Here is an 18,832-nt window from a genome sequence, read left to right on the forward strand (position 1 = left end):
TAAAAAGTGATGGTGTAACCTGACACTCTCACATGTGAGTCCTCGCTCAGAAAGTGCTTTGCTTTGCTTTGCTTTGCTTTGTGGTGAAAACCTGTGTGCAGTGCTTTTGTTAAGCCATGGTGGGGCCCCTCCTGTCATAACTCCGGGCCCTCCACAGGGGTCCAGAGCCCCCACTTTGGGAATCACTGGCCTCAATGCAACTTCTACTTATAGGCTGGATTACTTCTTCTAACATACTGTTGTTGTTGTTTATTGTTTATGTTCAGCAGCTGTTGGTTCTGCTTATTGTTTTATTTATCTGCGATTACTTTACGACATTTCAGATGTTCCTCTGGGTGTGGATACTTAGAAAACAGGAAGCCCCTGCAGCTGACCCGGATGTCGGGCCTGTTTATGTAATGAGCTGTTTTTTAAGGGGAAACAAATCCCACATATAGCCCTCTGCTGTCCCCTCCCAAAACCCCGGAGCACTTTGCCCAGTCATGCCCTTCTCCGGAGAACAAGGGGAGGAGCCTGGGGGCGTCACGTGGGTTAGTGACAGCCTGAGAGACGCCTTCTGATTGGCCGAGCTGCTCCAGACCCGTCCCCTCCAATAGGCTGCGCTCGGTGACGTCAGTGCGATCAGCTGTTGGAGCTCCACAACAACAACAAAAGAAGGAGCAGTCGGGGGACTGAAGAGGAAACGGACTGAAGGAAAGAAAAAAAGAAAGAAAGAAGAAAGAAACACTGTGACTCCCGATGTTCAGTCCTTAAATTAACCTTTTTTTATATTTTATTTCTTCCGCGAAGAAACCTCTAGTTTTTCTATTTTTCGAAAAGAAACTCGTCTACCTCAGTTTTCAAGGATTTTAATCTCGATTTGAAGCGTTTACATCATCTTGTCTGTGCCGCAGGTGAGTTCTTTGTTTTCTTCTCGGCGATCATCCTCGGGCTCCCGGGCCTCCTGTTGTCGGATTCAAACCACTTTGTCATCGACATTCAAGTAGAGAGACTTCCTACTTTAAGAAACAGACACACATCACTGAGGAACATCGCGTTATTTCGTGTTTCTGATGCTTTTTCATCCGGCTTCACTCCGCACAATTTGCGTCATCTCTCCAGGCTGGTTGTAGAAACTGGAGCTGGTTTCGCCCTGCAGAACTTCGTGTTTTCTCTCGACTAAAAACAAGTTAGGTCTGATGCTATTCTGGAAAAAAGGATCAAAATATATTTCAGGAGATTAAAGTTAAACAGGCTCTGCAGTCCTGCCCTGTCGGTGTAGAGTTACAGTCCCTCCCCTTCGTTTTTGTACCCAACACACAGGCTGCTGCTGCTGCTCCACTTTGTAATGGGACCAGTTTGCCTTTTTTTTTCTGTCCCACTGACAATCTGCTGAATCATATCCGCGCTGAAATAGAAAGCCGATAGATTAGTGAGACCTCAGAGGTCACAACCAAACAATAAAAACACAAACAAGTGGTGTTTTTATCAATAAAAAGGTCACACATGTCGAGTTTTCAGCTTTTTCTAAACGAGGATTCGGCTGCTCGGGTGTTTGATCGAACAAAACAACCTGAATACGTCACCTGGAGCTCCGGGGCCGTTTGTCAATATGTTTTTGACGACCAAACTAAACGGTTAATCGATAACAAACAACCTGCAGATTAATCGATTGTGGGCCTCATCGTTACTTTTAAGAAATGTCTCAGGAAAAAAGCTCGACATGCACTCATTTTAATTCAAGAAAAAAAGGAATTTGCGCCCAATCCTTGATTTTGTTTCATTTTTAGTCGAATATATTTATTTTTTTGGGGACTTTTTACACTTATCGAATACACTTTAAATGTCGTTCAGAGGAGATTTACCGATTTCCCCCAAATGTGTTAACACTGTGATGGATGACAATCGTTACCTTTGCATCCTCATCCAGTCAGATTAATATTAATATAAAGAAAAATACAATATTATTTCCATTCGCTAATTAGGCAGCTCTTGTTTGTTTTATTTGTTATGTTGGTTTGCTTCTGTAAATCCCTGATCATTGTCGGTCGTTTATAATCCAGCAGGCTCTGCATACATTACATTTAAGTACTGAGAGCATCGTTCATGACCTCCATGTTATGGATGAATAAGAAACGCGGTGTGATGTAATAGATGTAATGATGGCGGGGTCGTTAAACAGACTCGGTCACTCCTTCGACCGCAGATCAAAACCAGCCCTCCTTTGTGTTGTGCTTCATTATGATGATGAGCAGAAGACTTCCATATTTAGTGTTTCTCCCTGATGTGTCGTGATAGGGAGGATGAGGAACAGGTGCAGCAGATTATCAGCCTGCTGCTGCCGCTGTTTGTTGTTGTTGTCGGTGTGTCAGTTTCAGTTAAAACCTCTGACTGTCCGTCTCTCCTTCACAGCTGCTCGGTGTTTACTAAACACGGACTCGGGCGTTATTTTAAGCGAAAAAAAAAATGGCGCTGTTTACGTGTGAAAATATAAGGAAACCGAAAAATACGAGCCGCTTCGGGAGGCTTAAACGCATCACAGTCGAAGATGTTTAATTCGCTTCGAATGCTGGTGCGTTCAAGTGCTGGTGGAAAAAATTCGACATTTAACTTTTTTTAAATAAATCGCTCATTCTTGAGGTGTTATGACCAATTTGGTTAAAATAAATTGTTGTAATAATGTAGGCCTCCTAGTTGAGGGTTTGTGGAATTTACTGGTGTAAATGTAAATTGTACAGAAAGGTTGCAAATTAAAGAAACAGAAAACACAAAAGTGTGGTTGTTTTTTTTTCTCAAGGAAGAGCAAGAAAATTAGTGGTCGAATAGTTTGCAGTTAAATGTATATTTTTTTTATTGTGCAGATTTCACAGTGAACTGTAAAGAATAAGTGTGTATTACAAGTGATTTACAAAACTATGGATGAACAAAGAAAAACCCTGCTCCATTTGCATCACACTTCAGCCCTGAGTAGTGTCTGCAGGGTTTTTTTGTTCCACTTTTCCACCAATCAGAGGGTTGCATGTAGCCTAAGAAGCAGAAAGCAGGGGAACAGTAGGCTTAAAGTGTGAGTTGGGTCGTTGCAGACTTGGCTTTAATCCACGTTTATTTGTGCCAAAAGTAGCCTCCCTCCCCTTTTATACAGCAGCTGCAGCCAGACAGCGACACTGATCATTTCTTTCTCTGTCGACGGTTACTTTTCCTTTCCTGAAAGACTGTTCTCAGAGCAGCAGACCGGCTGCCAGCCAGCTGTGTGTGTAACCCCCCCCTCCCCCCTCCAAACACAGCAGATCTCTTTATTTACTGTTGAGTCAAACACAGGACAGGGCAGCTCCTCTCTGCATCAGCTCGATAAACGAGGAAGGTGCAGCTGCTGCTCGCCTCCATCAGGCCTGACAGGAAAAATAAATCCCGCCTCATTTTACAGCCTCATGCGAGCTCATGAAGCGAGCATGTGTATGTGTGTCAAAGAGATGAACTGTCAGTCTGCAGGGTTAGAGCTGAAGCTGTTTTAAAGGTTAGCTCATGAACTAAATCTTGACCTTAAGAGGTGGTGACCAAAAACCGAACCACAAGCGACCCTATTAGGGTAAAAGGAAGCAGCTGGACAGGCGCAGGCAGCTAATCTATGTTAGTGTGTTCTTCATTAACAATCTGTAACTCGTGGTATTTGTGATGTTATTCAGCAGCTCTCAGTGGCTAACAAAAAAGAAGCATAGGACAGGATTTTTATCCCCAAAAAAACAACAGCATCCTTTCAAACATCCAAATGTTAAGCATCTCCCCCTGCTGGCCATAAGAAGGAATGCAGATTAAAGGCACTCCCGCTTTGGCTTCACTTTTCAGACCCAGAGGCGACGTCCACTCTTTGTACACAGTCTCAAAGTTCACAATAACAACTTTACAAGGTGATAACAGAGGACACTGCCCCCTATTGGCAAATATGTTAACTTGGCAGCTTTAAGATTAAAAAATAAATTGATTTAAAGAACAGTTGCTTCTTTGATATAAAACTGAATTTAAAGGAGACTGGACACTCTTAAAAACATCTTTGAAAGGAAGTTGACTCGTGACTTGACTTTAAATCAGAGTCGTTGTGTAGAATTTAAAAGTTTGACAAGTAATCCTAAAAACCAAACCTGTTTTGATACCACAGGAAAAAGAAATGGAAGTTTTGAGGTCCTAATTTTGTGTAATGTCTTGTTTTTAATGATCAAAACTTGCAAACAAACTTCTGCACTGTGTCTGTAGTTCTTGAACTGAAATTTTGCAGATGTATTTGTGTAGTTAAAGAAATGTGATGGAGTTTTCTTGCAATTTTAGATGGTATCCTTCCTCTCTTATGCACCTGACTTATGAAATAGATGTTGTTTTTTAAAGCTTTGGTACTTTTGGGTGCTGTGGTTCAGAGTTTGCATCATTTTAAAACACTTCATTTTGACATCCAGCAGTGATGACACCTCCCCTCTCTCTCCTCTCAGGGCTCGTTTTGTTTGTTTTGCACTCGTCAAACCGACCCCCGACGCCGAGAGATGTCCAGCCTGTGTCTGCTGCTCCTCAGATGATCCACGACCACAGCTTATTGATGCACTTTAGCACCTTTCCGGAGCCTTCTCCCTGCCGTTAACCCCGCAGCTGATGACCAAAGTGCGCGCCACGCCTCCCCGCCGTCGCCCCGAGCCACGCGCCCCCCTCGGCCCCTCCCTCAGCCTCAGGCCCCCGAAGGACGTCCCGGGATGTTCCAGAGGTTCGCCAGTGCTCTGTTCGGGGACAACATGGAGGAGCTGAGCCGAGGAAACCGACCAGGAGACGGAAAAGAGGAAGAGGAGGACGACGAAGACTGGATCCTGGTCAACTACCTGGGTGAGTGGACTCAGAGTAAAACAAAGAATCCCATGTGTGGTTAAAACTGTAAAATATGAAATGACAAGGCACGGACAGCTGGTTTAAAAAAGACTCTAAAAGATGAGTCAGCGGGTTTTGGTTTCAGCTCTAACCCTCGACTTAGACCCAGAGCCGTCCCCCCTCTCACTGAGTCCTCCCCTCCTGACGGGCGCAGCAGCAGGAGCAACAACCTGAAAGACCCTTAATCACCCAAATATGCTTTAATTTAAAGGCTTTACTTTGTCTGCACACGCTGCAGGCTAAAAACCTGTAACCACATATGAACTCCTCTGAAACATGAAGTTAAAAGTAAACAGACTTATGCAGTTTGTTCAGAGACAGCACGCCTGCTGATTGAGTCAACTCGATGACAGCTCGTCTTTCTTTGTTTCTTCACTTTGAGCCGCCTGCATCCACATCCTCAGATCATTCAGTCAAACTCAGAGGGAGGATTTAGAGACGCAGAGACAGATACTGGATCGCTTTAGACTCTTTTAATGTCTGCTTCACATGAGCTGTCTGAGATATAAAAACATAGCACCAGTCAAAACAGACACGACAAGTTCAGCAAGTCACACACACACACACACACACACTGTACACAGTAACCTGACACACTGCAGGTTCAGCTCAGCTCTGGTTTGTCCCAGCGTTCACCAGCAGACAGACTTGACTCAACTTGACCGTCTCCGATTCCACAGCCGTGTGAATATTTCAGGGGGGAGGGGAAGGAGGGGGGGGGGGGGGGGGTTGCAGAGGCAGGCTGGCTGCATTGCCACTTCAGGCTGGGAGAGGGGGGGGGGGTGCAGAGAGAGAGAGAGAGAGGCATCAGGCAGTTTATGGTAGTCAACCTGGTCAAACAAAAGCACCAGAGGAGGTAAAAATAAACTCTGGAGGACTTGTATGGGCACAGAGCTACACACACACAAACACACACACACACACACACACACACACACACACACACACACACACACACACACACACACACACACACACCTGGATGCAGGGTTGTGTTTCTGGAGGTACAAACCGTTCTTGCTGAGCTCGGCTGCAGGGGGGATTTTCAGACGATTTGTTGGCAGTGTGAAGAGAAGCTCGATATATTTAAACCTTCAGTTTGTAACCAGATGAAAACGTCTCACTCTTATAGAACAGCTTTTCTCTCAGACACCTTCACATCTCTTCAAGTCATCCCGTGTTTAAGCTGCTGCCACAAACTGAACCATAAATATACAGATTTCTGCATGAAAAGTCACAATAACAGGACTCTAAAATCACAGCTCAGGTGAAACGTTGCATCCTGTATGTTGATCCTTTTTAAACCAGTACATTTAGTTATTTATTTTATCCATATGTTAGGCTGTAAACTGTCCTCAAATCAAGAGAAAATCTTTGTCAACATGACCTTAACCCTTTAAAACACAGTAAAGAAGTCTGCCCCAAAGTTACTGAAAAAAACCACACAGAGACGAACTACAATTCTTCAATTTATGTTTCACGCTTTTATCCAAAGTGATGTGCGGGAGGGAGTGCAGACCTGGACCTCCTCTGCCTTATGAGAGAAACTTGTGCAATAATATTCTTCAATTTTATGACAAACGAAGCGTTCCTGTTACCGATAACTCCCAGTTCATCCTCAGTTTTGGATGTTTTCATGAAACCTGTTTGCAACATGTTTCATCACTAAGTTGGGAACAATGAATCAGAGGGTAGCCGTCATCATCTTCATCAGACTGCATCAAAACGTTGTGAAAGCGACAACAAATTTCCATCCAGTGGTTAGAAACCTGTGCATGTTGCATAATAACCATGCAGCTGTGCAACAGTAAAGAACATGCTCCTCTTCTTGAAATGGTAAAACTGCTTTTTTTTATTTTAAAAATCCTGTTATTGCAAATATGGCTTTCAATTTAAGTGATTATATAAAGACTAATGAAATGAAATTATCCGGGATGAAAGTGAAGCCCGACTTCAAAGCTCAGGCTTCGGTCGTCCTGCAGACGTCCCCCATGCAGCACTAACTTTGTGAGCTGTGCACAGCAGCTGCTCAGGTGTTAACACGCAGACGGCCAGTGAAGCATAAACAGAGCTGCATGTCTGTGTTCTGGAATGTGTCAAGGTGTGAAGCTGCCTGCAAGCTGCTGGACCGTTTAGTCGTCTGAGGTTTCATCAAATCATTAAGGGAGGCAGAGAAAAGGATTCATTAACAAGTGCTACCAGTTGCAGATACATATTTAATACCCTTAAATGTTCATGCTTGATTTTGGGAGTTTGGGAGATTAAACTGTTTAAACTCTCAGCCTGCATGTTATAAAGTTTGAGAAATAGCAGGTGAGATCAGCTGTTAGTGTGCTCTGGGTGTCTCACAAAGGAGAGTTGTGCAGGAGGTCAGCTGGTTCCTTCATAATCCACAGCGACCTCATTAACCCCGTCACACCGCCTGCCAAATCGTCCCAAACGCTGCCTGACAACAGCGCTTGCTCCCCGCCGCGCCGACGTGTTGTGCAGCCGATACCTGAGCTCCTCGTTTTTCTCGAGGCGCCCGCAGCCTCTGCAGGAAGAGTTCAGCTGGTGAGAGGATAGAGTGTGTGCAGATCAGCTGGCGGGCGCTGAGTCAGCAGCCTCTCTGGCCTGTTTGTGGGTAAACAAGGATTCCTCTGTGAAGTCCACCCGGGTGAGGATGGAGCTGAGGCCACGTGTGGAGATGAGATCCAAAACACTGGCTCACATGCCGGGGGGGGGGGAAGAGGGTTGAATGGATACAGTCAACAGTGAGAGTGCAGAGGTCAGAGGTCAGGGAGGAACAGCTGATGACGGTGGCAACTTCATTTTTCCGCTCACTGCAGCAGCTTTGGAAAGTAAAAAAAATCTAACATGCCAACATGGATCCATATTCTAAGTTTATGTCCACATCCTTACTCCTTTAATATCCCCTGAGCATCCACACTGTAAACCCTGCTTTAAGATGATGTCGGGGGGAAAACAGAAAAATGTTGTTCCCCGACATGCAGGGTTCATATTAAACACAAACACTGCAGACACAGCAGTCATTGGCTGGATGCTCAAAACCTTTAATAAATTCACTTATTGCACGTTATTTTTGTGCTTTGTTGTAACTTGTTATGTTGTATTTGCTTTTACAAAGTACTGTGTAGATCTGCTCCTTACTCCTTAATGGAAACATATCATCTTCATGGTTTTGCATTTCAACATTTAAGCTCATGAAAACACAGGCATGTGCTTGAGCTTGTCTTGTTCCCACATTATGATTTACAAGCTCACAAACACACACGAGTTGAAAAAAAGAAAAAGACTTCTCACGTTTGAAAATTTGAGCTTTTTTTAAAGCACTTGAATGCAGCATTGTTGTTTTATTCTGCACACATCATCTTTCTCCTTCAGGGGGATTCTTCCTTAATTTTTGCTCGTACTAAAGTTTTCCTGATCCAGTCAGATTGTGAAGCTAAATAAAACTGACATGTTTTTAAAAGTTGCTGGAGAAAATCAGCAGGTCCCTGAAACAGAACTGAAATCAAACAGAGACGTCTGCTTAGTCCGCACCGAGGTTATTTTTAGTTTCCAGTCTGCCAGCCTGAGATCCTGTTGCCTCTTCACCTCATAACTTCCTGTGTCTCTGTGAATCATTAGACGCTGCTGATGTTGGATCAAAACAACAGCCTGACTCCCGGACTCTGGCTCGCCTCCTGTTTTTTGGTAAACAGCAGGGCTGCACGTGCAGCAGAGCGGGATGTTGGAACGAGATGATTTATGAGTATACATAAAAATAAGTGCGGCGGTTTGTTTCTGCAGCTCCGTGCAGAGGAGACAGTGTGGAGGGATCAGGTGTTTGTGTGCAGATTAAACAGCTCTGTTAGAGGGAGACGTGTTTAGCAGCATGCTAACACAAACATGCGTGCAGCAGGAAGAGCTTTCAGTGGAACATGTGATGCTGAGCTGTCAGGCCTGCTGCGGCTCTGTGGCTGCTCAGCATCATCCAAATGATTGTTTACATCTTGAGAGACTCGCTGCTGCCACTGTACAGACAGGACACAGCGCCCTCTGCTGGGCAAACACCTGTGTCTGGGTTGAAACAAACAGCAGCTGCTCTAAAGAAAGCCAATAAAATGACATCTAAGAATGAGGGTAAAGGATTTATTATGTCCAGGAATGAAAAGAAAAGTTACAAAAACACATATTTCACTGTGTTTGAAACACAAAACTTAAAAGCACTTACTCATCAGAGAAAGTCTTGAATCGACTGAACAAGAAGAACAAAGTTTAAAGCGACCTTCAGTGAATCAAACCGTTGAATCTGATTTGTTTGCGTCCCTCAGCTGAAGCCTGCTCCGCTCAGTGTGCCGACGGCCTCTCTCGCTCCACCGCCGGTCCTGAGGAAGAGGAGGATGACAACGATGATGAAGACCTGGTGATGATCCCCTCCCCCATGGCCAGCCCCCCCATCCGCTACGCTTCCTGCACCTCCCTCAACTCCACGGCCGACACCGACCCTGACGGAGGGCCGGAGGAGGAGGAGGAGGAGGAGGAGGAGGAGGATGAAGGCGAGAGCGGGTTCCTGCGTCTGGACGCCTGCTCCCTGGAGGAGAGCTGGTTCGTCACCCCCCCTCCCTGCTTCACCGGGAGGGGCAGCAAGCCCATCCTCCTGGAGACCAGCCCCCTGGAGAACCTGCTGATCGAACACCCCAGCATGTCCGTCTACGCCCACCACAGCCCCCCCAGACTCACCCTCGACGCCCTGCCGCGCTCCCTCGACCTGGAGCTGCAGGGCCTGTTGCCTGGAAACATGCCCCCCGCCCAGACGGCGTCGGGGGGGAAGGAGAAGGGCAGACGCAGTCTGGACGGCCCCCGTCACAGGTACGCGTAGAAGAGAACGTGATATGTTTTTTTTTTAAAAATGTTTATTGAGTTTTAAAAAAAAATCCAAGACACACAATTATATGGAAGCCCATTTTGCAGTTAAAAAAAAAAAGAAATTTGGCTTTGTTGAGATAATTATGAGATAAAAAGTCAAAATTATGAGATAAAGATCAAACTTTTCTCTTTGTTTATCATGTCCCATGCTCAAGTGGTTTATTCCTTGACTTCTGCTCCAGGGGCCTGTATGTACATTCATTGAATGTAGTCTTCAATGTGACCGCGATGCATCCTTGAATGTCATAATTATGACTTTTTATCTCATAATTTCTACTTTTTATCTCATATATCGACTTTTTATCTCATTATTCTGACTTTTTATCTCATAATGATGACTTTATTATGAGATTTTTTCGACTTTAAAGGTCAAAAAAAAAATCTCAACAAAGCCAAGTTTTCATTTTTATTTTTTTAACTGGCGGAAATGATTTACACATGCACATACACATTTATAAAATAAGGGGGGAAAAAAGTAAAATTTAATAATACAAAATAAAAAAACTTTAATACAAAATGTTGCAAAATTATTACTGTCCGTATTAAATAAAAAATAATGAAATGGAGTACATTGTTATGGATGATTTGTTAATCACAAATATTCTGCCCCAGAACAGTTTCTGCAAAAATGACCAAATTACAGACATTACCAACTCTTTACCAGCCGAGCTCAAAATAAAACATGACATGTTGATGCACAGGGCCGCAGCACGATCAACTCTTCATTATAACCATATTTCACACACTCACAGGAAGCAGATCTGGTTTATCTTGAGCCCTCAGTAATATCTGTGTTTTCTGTTTTTGCCGCCCCCTGCAGGCAGGATGTAGCGGCCGTCCAGCGTCGCTCCAGCCTCCACTCCGCCTGCTACGCCGCCGCTCTCTCCGCCCGACCCGGCCTCCTGCAGCCACGTGCCGGCAACGCCGCCCAACGCACCCAACCGCTGTCCCGTAACGCCCTGAGACGCCACAACCTGCTGCGCCCCCCGAAGGCCGGCACCGTGCACCTGCACCAGCCCAACCAGAGACACCTCAACTTCTGATGAGGCGTCTTGACAGCTCGACCTTCATCATCATCATCACCCTCTGAGCATTATGGGAAACGTACACTGGCCCCGTCACCTGATCTCTTCTTCTGTTTTTTTTTTTTAAAAAACAACACCAGCAACATCAGCCATTAATCACACCCCAGTCTGTTCTTTAATCTGATTGGACGGTGAAAATAAGGGGAAATGGCTGACCATTATATCAGCTCAAGTGGCCAGTGGGAGAAAATTCCCCCCTCCCCCCCTCCTCCTCCTCTTCATCAACCCTCCTCCCCATTGATGCTGAAAAGAAGGGATGAGAAAAAGAAAAGGTCATCCTCCTCCTTTTTGTCCTCGTTTTTCATCCTCCCCTCCGCTGGACCAGTTTGTGTCCAATCACAGAGTAGAGGCGTTGTCACGGTTACGTCCTCCTCTGCTCTCCTCCTCTTTCTTCTTCTTCTTCTTCTTTCCTTATGGACAACTTGATGTGTAGAATCAATGCTGTAGGTCACTTTATTCAGCGGCAGGTTCAGCGGGTTGCAGGATGATGTCATAGTGATGTCACAGCTGGTGGGATCTGGCAACTTTCTGAGCAACTCGGCATCAGGAGACATTTCAGATCCCGAATCACTTGAACATGTACAGTGCAGCAGCACAATGGTGCCATTTAATCAGTGCAGGAGTGTTGCGGTGGTCGCTCAAAAAGTTGCCAGTAGAAACGCAGAGTCATGAAACGATGAGTCGTCGTACTGGAGAGACAAACTGTGGAGGAAAAATCCCTCAAGAACCCCAAAAATGTTAGAATCAGCAATCTATTTCTTGCCTTGTGTGTATATATTAATGCCTACATTTCCCAGAATGCCTTTGAGCAGCTGCAACACGAGAGCCGGTCAATCAAAGGGACATTGACCCGTCAAAGTCTGCATCCTGTTTTTGTACTCTCGCTGTACAAACAGCTGCTCGACGATTGTTTTCAGCACTCTAGGGGCTCGTGTTGCGTCCTGATGATGTCACCGTGATGTCATCATGGTTATCTTCAGGTCATCTTCAGCTTCAGTTTGGAGATAAGACATTTAGATCAAACAAAAATCTGCGTCACAAAAATCGGGGGGTGAGGAGGCTGAAAAAGGTGCCGCCAGTGAGGCTGTTACAAAGCTGTTGCATTATGGGAAATGTAGTTATGTTGGAGTACACCCACTTAAAAGACTTAAACTTGGGATATCTCTACTTAAACATTTACCATCCTCTTTTATTTAATCTGTTTCAGTGCAATGCTAAACCTCTGTAGTACGCTGCAGAAGAGAACTTGTGTAATCGTTTGTCTTCATGTCATTTCATGCAGAGAAACCTCTTTGTTTCTAAAGTAGCAACACATACAAACACTTTGCAACTACACTTCCTTTTTACACTTACATAAAAAAATGTGTCCTTTTCACATTTTGGCAAACACTACCCGAGCATGAACATGAACGTGCTGCATTCAGATTATTTTGCTGTGAAAATGTCAGCTGTAGTCACCGAACGACGGAGGCGTCAAATTTAGAGTCGTGTCTGATTCCATCCTGAAACCTGTACTGTAGCTGCCTCGCCGTTATGTTCTCTGTTTCCGTTGAGATTGTTGACCACACTTACAGATAGACGCCCCCCCCCTCCCCCTCCCCTCCACAGGGTTACTTTCCCGCCTCACAGTTTGTCTCTCTCACATTTTGCAGCGTCCTGCTCCGCCGCCTGAACCTGCCTCTGACTCTGTAATTCAGTACTTTTCACAATATTTTTCTGAAAAGCTTAAAAAAAAAAAAAAAAGAAAGAAAAAAGACTGTAAAATTTACTGGGTTGAATATCACTAAAAGCCTTGTTTTAACGGTAGCTTTCGACATGAATAGAAATGTAAAAGAAGAAAATGTATTTAAAGAAAAAAAAACTTCCAAAATATTTTTTTGAAAAGAAAAAAACAAAATTACATATCAGTATGAAGTTGGTATATCTGCGTCTCTGGTTCTTTGCTTAGGTATGTGTGCGTTCTGTTAGCGTGCGTTCTGTTGCATGGTTGTAGAGTTGTGTTGCCGTGACGACGACGACGACGGTGGGAAAAAAAAGAAAATGGAAAAAGATTTTGTTGTTGTTATAATAATTATTATTTTGTTTGTTTCTTAAAAATGAATCTGCAGTCCACTTCTCAGGGTCACAACCAATCACCTTTACTCTTTTTAGGACAAATGCAGATTTACTTGACGGCTGATGAATCTTTGTGCGTGCTCGGACTTTTCCAGCTCCGTCCCGGCGAGCTTTTTTCCCCCCCTTCTTGAAAATGTTTTGAGAGGAATAATCGACTTCTTTGCTTTGGTTTTTTCTGGACTGTGAACATGAACTCTTGACGCTCTCGGTCGACTGTTGGAAATCCATCAAGGAAGAGAGAGAAGCTGTTGGTCTTTTTTAAAATTTTTATTATTATTGTTGTTTATATTTTGTTTCAAATGTACCGAACATGGTTTTTAAAACTCTTTTGTTTTTCATGTTAACTTTAGTTACATTTGCTAAAACTGTTAAAATATTTAAACCAAAAAAGTAGCAACAATCTTTAACCCTTCACTAGTTTCATATTAACGTTCTGTTGTTCTTTATTATTCTTTGTTGTTGTTTAACATGATGAGTGTTAGTTGAAGCTCTCGGCCGCGGCGCTCCGATTAAAGCGTCCGCTGTATCGGGGAACGTGGAGCCCGAGCCGCGTCGCCACACTGCAGGGGGAGAGATAGCATCCATCATACAGAAAGTGACTGAAGTGTACGGAGGCCAGCGGCTGCCAGGAAAAGAAAAAACAAATGAGAAAATTTACAACTTCATTATGAAAAAAAAAAACGGATCTGTTTCTCTGAATGAAGCGGATTGTCTCTCAGGAAAAGATCTACATTTCTTAGATAATCATGTCGTTAATCCAGAGAAACAAGAAGTCAGCACACTCCGCGTCCTTTAATGTTTGTATCATCTGGAAAGAGATAAAATGCGGACGTGTTTCATCAGCGTTCGCTTTAAAGGATTGTTTGAGTGCGCTCACTTTTCTGTTTGCTAGTCGTCGTTTTGCGGTCGTGCACCTGAAGAGTTTTTTACACTGTGCTCTTCCTTCTGCTGTTCTGAGATCAGAGAAACAGCTTTCTTCATGAAGTGCGTTTTGTTCTACGAGACCTTCACTGACATGAGTGAGCACGTGTTTGATTAAATCTCATTAGAGCGACTCCTCGTCTGATATTTGTGAGTTAAAACAGTTCAGAGTTTGTTAAGTTTCAGTTTCAGATTGACTAACTTCAGGGAAACGATTTCTTACTTTTCATAGATCTTTTTTTTTCTTTCTTGGCAGACATGAGCTTCCATATAACAAATTGAACCTTGAGCTGTTTTCACATCCTGCACTCTTGAAATCCTCCTGATCGTGTTACCTTGGGAGAGTCTTTGAGGAGTTTTGTGCATGTGTGAAAGCAGCTAAAAGATTCCTTTCGAGATTATTTCCCAGCATGCACCTGGAGGAAATTTACAACTATACCTATTGAGTGATAAGTGGAAACTGGTGGAGTTGTGGAGAGAGCGAGAACGCCTCTCTGATGACGTGTCCTCCCCTTTGAACCACAACAAAGCACTATTACATTTACTTTTCTGGAGCCGTCTGATAAAAATCTGCCACTATGTGCTGATGTTTCCTCTTGATGTGAGAGGCTAGACCTTCACGCGTTGTCGTTTTTTCTTTAAGGAATATTCTTAAAAACGTGTTTTATCGGCTGCGTCCTTCATCCTGAATGGCTGAAGAAGATGCTCAGTGATTGGACGCCGTCAGTGTGAACACTCAGCAGTCACTTGTAATCGATGGGTTTGGTGTGTTTTGCAGTGTGGTTCCGTTTGATTCTGTGGACGGTAGCGTTATTAAGAAGGCACTAACACATGTTTGTTAGGCGTCCGCACGACTCGCTGTACATAATGGTATATGATATATAGTCGAGTGGTTCTCTCTGGTGTATTTAAGCTCTTCTTTTACTTCTCGAATGTCTCTCTCTCTTTCTGCTCCGGTGGACTTTATTATTTGTGTTACTATACGATGTTTAAAAAAAAAAAAGAAGGCGAAACTTAAAGACAGAAGGGATCGGAGGAGCGAGGCGACGTCTGCTCCTCCTGCTGTCAGGAGCCTTTTTCAAAAAAACTGTTTTTATTGTCCACGTTGTGTCCTCAGTTCATCTCTCCATCTTCAGACTAACAGGGATTTTTAATGTTTTTGTTCAATGCCTTGAAATTTGTGGATCACGTGCCTTCCAGGTTGAAATGTTTATAATGACAATGCATCAATGAAGAACTTGAACTCCCTTTTTGTTTTACGTCCCGAGTGGACGTAATGAAAGAACCCCCCCTCCCCCGACCCCCCCCCCCCACACACACACACACACACACACACACACACACACAAACAGACATCAGAAACCAACTATGCACCACTCGGAGGACGTCGCCCGCCCAGCGCCGTGTACAGATTTTATAATGACTCAACAAACCAGACAGAATGATGTAGCAACACCTGTTTTCTCCTCGTTTGTTTTGAAATAACAGTGTGAAGAATATTTTGTGGCATTTCTATTTTTCACCAAGTGTTAGCCTCTTTTTATTTTATTTTTTGTTTTGTTGTGTAGTTTACTGGAATAATACAGCACTTTGCCAAAAAGAAAAAAAAGGTGTAGGATTCGTTAGGGTTTTTATTTATCGACATAATAACTGGTCTCCTTCTTTGTGTTTTTTGGATGTTCGACAGATCAAGTCACTCTGTTCTGATGTCAAAAGAAAAAGCTAATTACAATTGGGGGTCATCTGTTTTCAAACTGTATTAGTTAATACATGTGATCTCTTATTAGCCTTCAATAAATGTTTTCATACACAAATCTCCATCTGACACCTGGTTATTTATTGAATATTTCAAACTGAAATCAAAGCATCGCTTCAAATGAAAACAACACATTTTAGTTTTAAAGTAGAAATGAACTTCTTTAAAACAGCAGAAAATAAATAACTTGCATTTATAGCAAACCATTTTTCCGCAGTGTTTACATTTGACTTCTTTTTGTTCGGTGTCATCTTCCCTTAAGACAAAATGTGTCCAGATGGATTGGAAGTGTCATCATTCGACTCTGAAAATAATCAAAATAATCGACATGGGCAAGATTACATTGGTTAAAGGTTCTGAATGTCGGTTCAGAACCTTTTTTATATTCCATGCTATTTCATAACATGACTTTTTTATGAGATGAGATGAGATTCAACTTTATTGTCATTACACATATACAAGTATAGAGTAACGAAATGAGGTTTGGCATCTCACCAGAAGTGCAAATAAGCAGAAAGTGCAAGAATCTGTGCTATGTACAGTAATTACAAAATTTACAGATGTAGACAAAAAAAGTGAATTATGAGGTAAATCTGGATGGCTGGATTAATGGGATGCAATAAATATAAATATATGCTATAAATAAGTAATGCTACAAAATAAGTGTGTTCTTAGGATTATAATATACAGATTAAGGTGCAGTGAGCATGTTATACTAATAATATACAGATTAAGGTGCAGTGAGCATGCTATACTAATAATATACAGATTAAGATGCAGTGAGCATGCTATTCTAATAATATACAGATTAAGATGCAGTGAGCATGTTATACTAATAATATACAGATTAAGGTGCAGTGAGCATGCTATACTAATAATATACAGATTAAGATGCAGTGAGCATGCTATACTAATAATATACAGATTAAGATGCAGTGAGCATGCTATACTAATAATATACAGATTAAGATGCAGTGAGCATGCTATACTAATAATATACAGATTAAGATGCAATGAGCATGCTATACTAATAATATACAGATTAAGATGCAGTGAGCATGCTATACTAATAATATACAGATTAAGATGCAGTGAGCATGCTATACTAATAATATACAGATTAAGATGCAGTGAGCATGCTATACTAATAATATACAGATTAAGATGCAGTGAGCATGTTATACTAATAATATACAGATTAAGATGCAGTGAGCATGCTATACTAATAATATACAGATTAAGATGCAGTGAGCATGCTATACTAATAATATACAGATTAAGATGCAGTGAGCATGCTATACTAATAATATACAGATTAAGATGCAATGAGCATGCTATACTAATAATATACAGATTCAGATGCAGTGAGCATGCTATACTAATAATATACAGATTAAGATGCAGTGAGCATGCTATACTAATAATATACAGATTAAGATGCAGTGAGCATGTTATACTAATAATATACAGATTAAGATGCAGTGAGCATGCTATACTAATAATATACAGATTAAGATGCAGTGAGCATGCTATACTAATAATATACAGATTAAGATGCAGTGAGCATGTTATACTAGTTTACAGATAATATAAAGAATATGGACATAATATGAACATACTATAATACAATAATACAGATGGATGAGAGATGTGTGTGTGTGACCAGGAGGAGTGGTGGGGGGATGATGGGTGTGAGGTGATATGGAGGGGAAAGGGGGGTCAGCAGGGGGCGGAGAGAGAGAGGGAGAGAGAGAGAGAGACAGAGTTCAGAGTTCGGGGGGTAGAGTTCAGTAGAGAAACAGCTCTGGGGAAAAAGCTGTTCCTCAGTCTGCTGGTTCTGGTCCGGAGGCTTCTGAAGCGCCTGCCGGAGGGCAGGAGGGTAAACAGTCTGTGGGCAGGGTGGGAGGAGTCTTTAAGGATGCCGTGAGCTCGCCGCAGACAGCGTGTTCTTTGGACATCCTCAATGGCAGGAAGTGGACACCTTGTGATGCGCTGGGCGGTTTTTACCACCCGCTGTAGCGCCTTACGGTCTGCGACAGAGCAGTTTCCGTACCAGACTGTGACACTGCTGGTCAGGATGCTCTCGATCACACAGCGGTAGAAGTTCATCAGTACAGCTGAAGACAGGTGGTGTCTCTTCAGTGTCCTCAGGAAAAAGAGGCGTTGATGAGCCTTCTTAACCAGACTGGAGGTGTTAGTGGACCAGGAGAGGTCCTCTGTGATGTGGGTCCCCAGGAACTTGAAGCTGGAGACACGTTCAACAGCCATCCCGTTGATGTGAATGGGGTTGTGCATGCTTCCTCTTTCTCTCCTGAAGTCCACGATGATCTCCTTTGTTATCTGTTATATTACAGAAAAATAATGGGAGAAAAACATAAACATACACAAACATAAATGCAGCCATATATACCTGCACATACAGATGCCATTACACAATATATACACACAATAAAACATGTACACATACTATAACTGTATATAAAATGTATAAAGTTGCTGTCAAATAAATGTGGGTATCATAGTAGCTAACATTGTTATAATCAATTAACGCATCAAATCAACACATTTATTTCATGTTTAGATATAGTTGCCCTGTCTAAATAAATATAATAGCATTTTGATTTAACTGAAATAAACCTATTTTATATCATTATTATTATACATATTATATTATATATCATTATATATATTATATTATATATCATTATATATATTATATCATTATATATATTATATTATATATCATTATATATATATTATATTATATATCATTATATATATTATATCATTATATATATATTATATTGTATATATTATATTATATACCATTATATATATTATATTATTATATATGTATATATTATATATCATTATATATATATATATATATATCATTATATATATTATATATCATGATATATATATACATATATCATGATATATATTATATTATATATTTTATTCTAATATTTTATATTATTCTGTTTGACAGCTGCTCCACGTGCTCCTTCTGTTTACATTCTGCAGAGGAAGCACGCGGAGATCTCTGCTCGCTCTCTGATTGGTCCGACGTCACGGACGCCCCTCCCATGGGCGGGACTCACATGCGGAAGCTGTTTGTGTGCCGCGTAAAAAACGGTTTAAACCTCCATACATTAGAGAT

The 18,832-nt window shown here is 42.2% G+C and overlaps 1 protein-coding gene across 1 annotated transcript; it reads left to right on the forward strand.

Moving 5' to 3' along the window:
* Positions 1-637: 637 nt before the first annotated feature.
* Positions 638-15,731, forward strand: tp53inp1 (tumor protein p53 inducible nuclear protein 1). The gene is made up of 4 exons (XM_029281341.2): positions 638-893; positions 4,458-4,839; positions 9,198-9,735; positions 10,613-15,731. Exons 2-4 carry the CDS (start codon positions 4,713-4,715, stop codon positions 10,833-10,835), a joined length of 888 nt encoding a protein of 295 aa, XP_029137174.2. The 5' UTR covers positions 638-893; positions 4,458-4,712; the 3' UTR covers positions 10,836-15,731.
* Positions 15,732-18,832: the final 3,101 nt, after the last annotated feature.

The sequence above is a fragment of the Labrus bergylta genome, chromosome 8 (genome assembly GCF_963930695.1).
Source record: "Labrus bergylta chromosome 8, fLabBer1.1, whole genome shotgun sequence".
Lineage (NCBI taxonomy): Eukaryota > Metazoa > Chordata > Actinopteri > Labriformes > Labridae > Labrus > Labrus bergylta.